Here is a 3920-nt window from a genome sequence, read left to right as displayed (position 1 = left end):
AGCCCGACCCTTGTGTGGCCAAGTCTCAAACTTGGCTCCCAGCCGCCGGCTGCTGTCCCGGTATGCCGGACCCCGATGTCCCGTCGGGGCTCGCCCGGCCCGGTTGCATCCCGATCACCAGCTGCCGCCCCAACCGATTGGTGCCGTTCGTCCCCCCCCCCCCACCCCCACCCCTCCCTGTGGTTCGACACTGCCAGGACCTAGTCTCTGGAGCCAAAGGGTCAAGGAAAGAACAACAACAATAAAACAACAACAAAGCAGAAGCAACAGCTGTTCTTGCTGCATCTGCTGCTGCTGCTGCTGCTGCTGCTGCTGCTGCTGCTGCTGCTGCTGCATCAACAGTGCTGGTGAAGTGATAACTATGCCAGGGTAACAGCCACGGGAAACTGCAACAACAGAGAAGCTGGTTATGGTTCCTGTCCAGGTACGAGCCGTAGCCGCAGCACGCCACCAGCAACAACAACGACAATAGCGGCGGCAGCGGCGGCGGCGGCGGCGGCAGCGGCGGCGGCATCAGCACCAGCACCAGCCCCAGCGGCGGCAACGGCAGCGGCATCAGCGGCGGCAACGGCAGCGGCATCAGCGTCAACACCATCAACAGCAGCGGCAACAGCATCAACACCATCAACAGCAGCGGCAACAGCATCAACACCAGCACCAACGCCAGCAACAGCAGCATCAACGCCAGCAACAGCAGCGGCAACAGCAGCGGCAACAGCAGCGGCAACAGCAGCGACAACAGCAGCGGCAACAGCAGCGACAACAGTTTCAGCGGCAGACCGGAGAACAATATGGGAGGCAACGCCAGCAACGGCACAGCCGCGCAGGTCTCTCGGTCACAGGGCGGACAGCTTTTTCACCGGCCAGCCCTCTGTGCTAGATTGTCCACCGGACGAAGTAGACAGCCTTTCACCCTCTCCTTCCCTTTCCCCCCCCCCCCCCCCTCCCGATCCATTTGCCTGTCTTCCGCGATCGCTCCTTTGACCTTCCTTGGCTTGGATACCGAGAAGCAAACATGCGCAGCCCGCTTGCGGCCGTGTGCCTCCACGCGAGCCTCGTCCTGGTGGCCGCCCTCTGCCTGACCCAAGGCCTGACTCGGGCCATGATGCCGGCCTCGACTCCCGCCTTCAAGCATGCCTACGGTGTGGGCTTCGCCAGCCCCCGTGCCGAGGCCAATGCCCTCATCCTGCAGGAGGGCGGCGTCCATGCCCCACGGAACTCCCTCTTCCGGCGGTACTTCCGCCGCGGCCTGGACACCGACGGTGATGGCTACTTCACGCCGGCCGACCTGCGGGCCTTCATCGTGGACAACCTCCACATGGAGGACACCGATGAGGAGATCGAGCCGGCCCTGCTGCTGGAGGCCTTCGCCGAGCTGGACACCGATGGCGATGGTCGGGTCAGCTTCGCCGAGTTCCGCGACCGGTTCCTCTGGCTGGCCGACGCCCAGGACATCCCGGGTGGCCTGCTCGAAGTGCCGTATGGCTCTCCCGAGGAGATGCTTGCCCGGCCCAATGGCGGCCACCTGCTGGATGACGGGGACCTCTCGGGCGGCCGTCTGCCGAGCTCCTTTGCCAGCGCCTTCGACGGCCTGGCCCCGGAGGGCGTGCACCTGGCTTTCGGCGCCACTCCCGGAGATATGACCGTCATCTGGACGACTTTCGGTGCGCCAGCACGCACGTCCATGGATGGCACCCATCCACACGCACACGCGCAGGCGTGTCCCATTTCCTGCTCCGCCTTTTTCCCCCTGCTTTCCCCCACTCACCCTCGTCATGACCAGCCTCCACCAATGACACGATCGTGCAGATCGGCCAAACTCCCGGCCAGTACGGCCTCGAGTACACCGGCGAGGAGTACACCTACAACTCTGGTGTCACGGGTACGCGCTGGACCTGCTTGCCAAAGAAGCCGCCTTGCCCCCTCATGGGAAGCCCCTCGACATGGCCACGCGCACGCCGCCCCACCTAACAATGTCCTTTCGCGGCAGGCTGGGACGGCTTCCTGCACAAGGTTCGCGTCCAGGGCCTCCTCCCTGGGTCTCGCTACTACTACCGCGTGGGCTCCGGCGATGTGAGCGATCCGTCCTCCTGGAGCCAGGAGTTCACCTTCGAGACGATGCCTCTGCCAGGGTACGTTCCCCGAGTGGGGCTGCTTTTTCTCCCCCTCCCCAGCCCAACAACGAGGTCCTTTTTCCGCCATCTCCCTGCCCCCCCCCCCCCCGCCCCCTATTGGCCGGCGTCAGGGAGGCCCTCCTTCCGGGATGTCCTCTGACCCCTTCTCTCCTCCAACAGCTCCACCGACCGCCCGATGAAGTATGCCCTCTACGGCGATATGGGCACGTTCATGCCCTTCGGTGGCCATGTCACCGAGGCTCTGGTCAAGTGGCATGCCCGCGACCCCTTTGACATGATCCTCCATGTGGGCGACATCTCCTGTACGTGAGCTGACCACACAACCCCTGGCATGGGCAGAGGTGACATGGCCCCCGGCCACCGTCTCCCCGCCGCGTCCGCCCTCGCGCTCACCATCTCACGCCCCCCCCCCCTCCTTGTGCCCACGTCAAGATGCCGGAACCGGGTCCGACCGCGAATGGCAGGGCATTTGGGACATCTTCGCTCGGCAGACCGAGCCCCTGGCCGCCAACATTCCCTACATGACCACCATTGGCAATCATGAGAAGGTGCGTCTTTTCCCGACGGCCCCCCGGCCTGGGCCTGGTCGTGGCTTTGTCTCTCCTTCCACCTACTAACACGGTCGCCCACCTCCCCCTCTCCCCGCACATACACACACACACACACACACACACACACACACACACACCACCTGCCGTCGTTTCCCCCGTTTGACGCAGTATGACAACTTCACCGCGTTCCGGGCTCGTTTCGAAATGCCGGAGGGCAGCGACAACAGCGCGGCCGCGGCTGTTCCCGGCTTTTTCAACAGCTTTGACCATGGCCTGGTGCACTTTGTGTCGGTCTGCTCGGAGCCCTACGCCTACGAGTATGTTCCCGGCAGCCAGCAATACCGCTGGCTCGAGGCGGATCTGGCTCGGGCCAACACCCGCCGCCATCTGGTCCCGTGGGTGGTGGTGTCGGTGCATCGTCCCATGTATGGCACCGCCGATGGGGGCCGCTGGACCGAGCTCCAGGCTGCCCTGGAGCCACTCCTGCGCAAGTACAAGGTCGACCTGCTGATTGCCGGGCACATGCATTTGTATGAGCGCACCCTGCCCGTGTACCAGGACACCCCGGTCAACCAGTACCCCGACCTGTCGGTCTACACCGACCCCCAGGCTCCGGTGCACCTGACCATCGGTACCGCCGGTGCCATGGTCCACGATCGGTGCGTCCCGATGCCCCGAATGCTGCCGCCCGCAGGCCCTCGCGCGTGTCCACACGAATGCCGAGAAAAGGGGACCGCGAGCGGGAGAAAAGGGAGGGGGAGGGGAGAGAGAGAGAGAGAGAGAGAGAGACCGACTGTATCGCTTTGCCCACAATTGCTCGCCCACTGACCGGCCCTCTTGTTTGTTGCCTGCTCGCCTCCTTGCTTGCGCGGCTGCCCTCTGGGGCGGGGGGCTCTCGGCCCACAACAGCTGGGAGACCAACCCCGATTGGCTGGCCTTCCGCCAGCGGAGCTACGGCTTCGCCCAGATGACCGTACACAGCGCCCACGAGTTGGAGGTGGTTTTCGTGTCGAACCAGGCCGAGGGCGAGGCCGATCGCTTCTCCATCGTCCGGACCGCCGGTGCCAACTGAAAGCCGGTGGCGCCCTTTGTCAACCTGAACATTGGCACCTGGCCACTGTCCACACCTACCCCAGTCCCGTGGACGTGTGGCGCGCCCCGCCGCTGGCGGCCGCCGTGCTGTCCCAGCGCGCACACCCGCCCCCTTTTGTCTGCCCTTGGCGTGTCCCCCCCC

General features: G+C 64.9%; 1 protein-coding gene across 1 annotated transcript; it reads left to right on the top strand.

Moving 5' to 3' along the window:
• Positions 1-62: 62 nt before the first annotated feature.
• H696_05131 (hypothetical protein) lies at positions 63-3907 on the top strand (the record flags this gene model as incomplete). Its single annotated transcript, XM_009498983.1, has 10 exons — positions 63-140; positions 262-341; positions 455-765; positions 1011-1664; positions 1784-1882; positions 1991-2132; positions 2295-2437; positions 2568-2683; positions 2855-3345; positions 3596-3907. 10 exons carry the CDS (start codon positions 63-65, stop codon positions 3756-3758), a joined length of 2277 nt encoding a protein of 758 aa, XP_009497258.1. The 3' UTR covers positions 3759-3907.
• Between the last annotated feature and the right edge of the window lie 13 nt (positions 3908-3920).

The sequence above is a fragment of the Fonticula alba genome (assembly GCF_000388065.1).
Source record: "Fonticula alba strain ATCC 38817 unplaced genomic scaffold supercont2.9, whole genome shotgun sequence".
Classification (NCBI taxonomy): Eukaryota; order Rotosphaerida; family Fonticulaceae; genus Fonticula; species Fonticula alba.
Note: the sequence above shows the minus strand (reverse complement) of the source record. Positions and strands in the feature narration are given on the sequence as shown.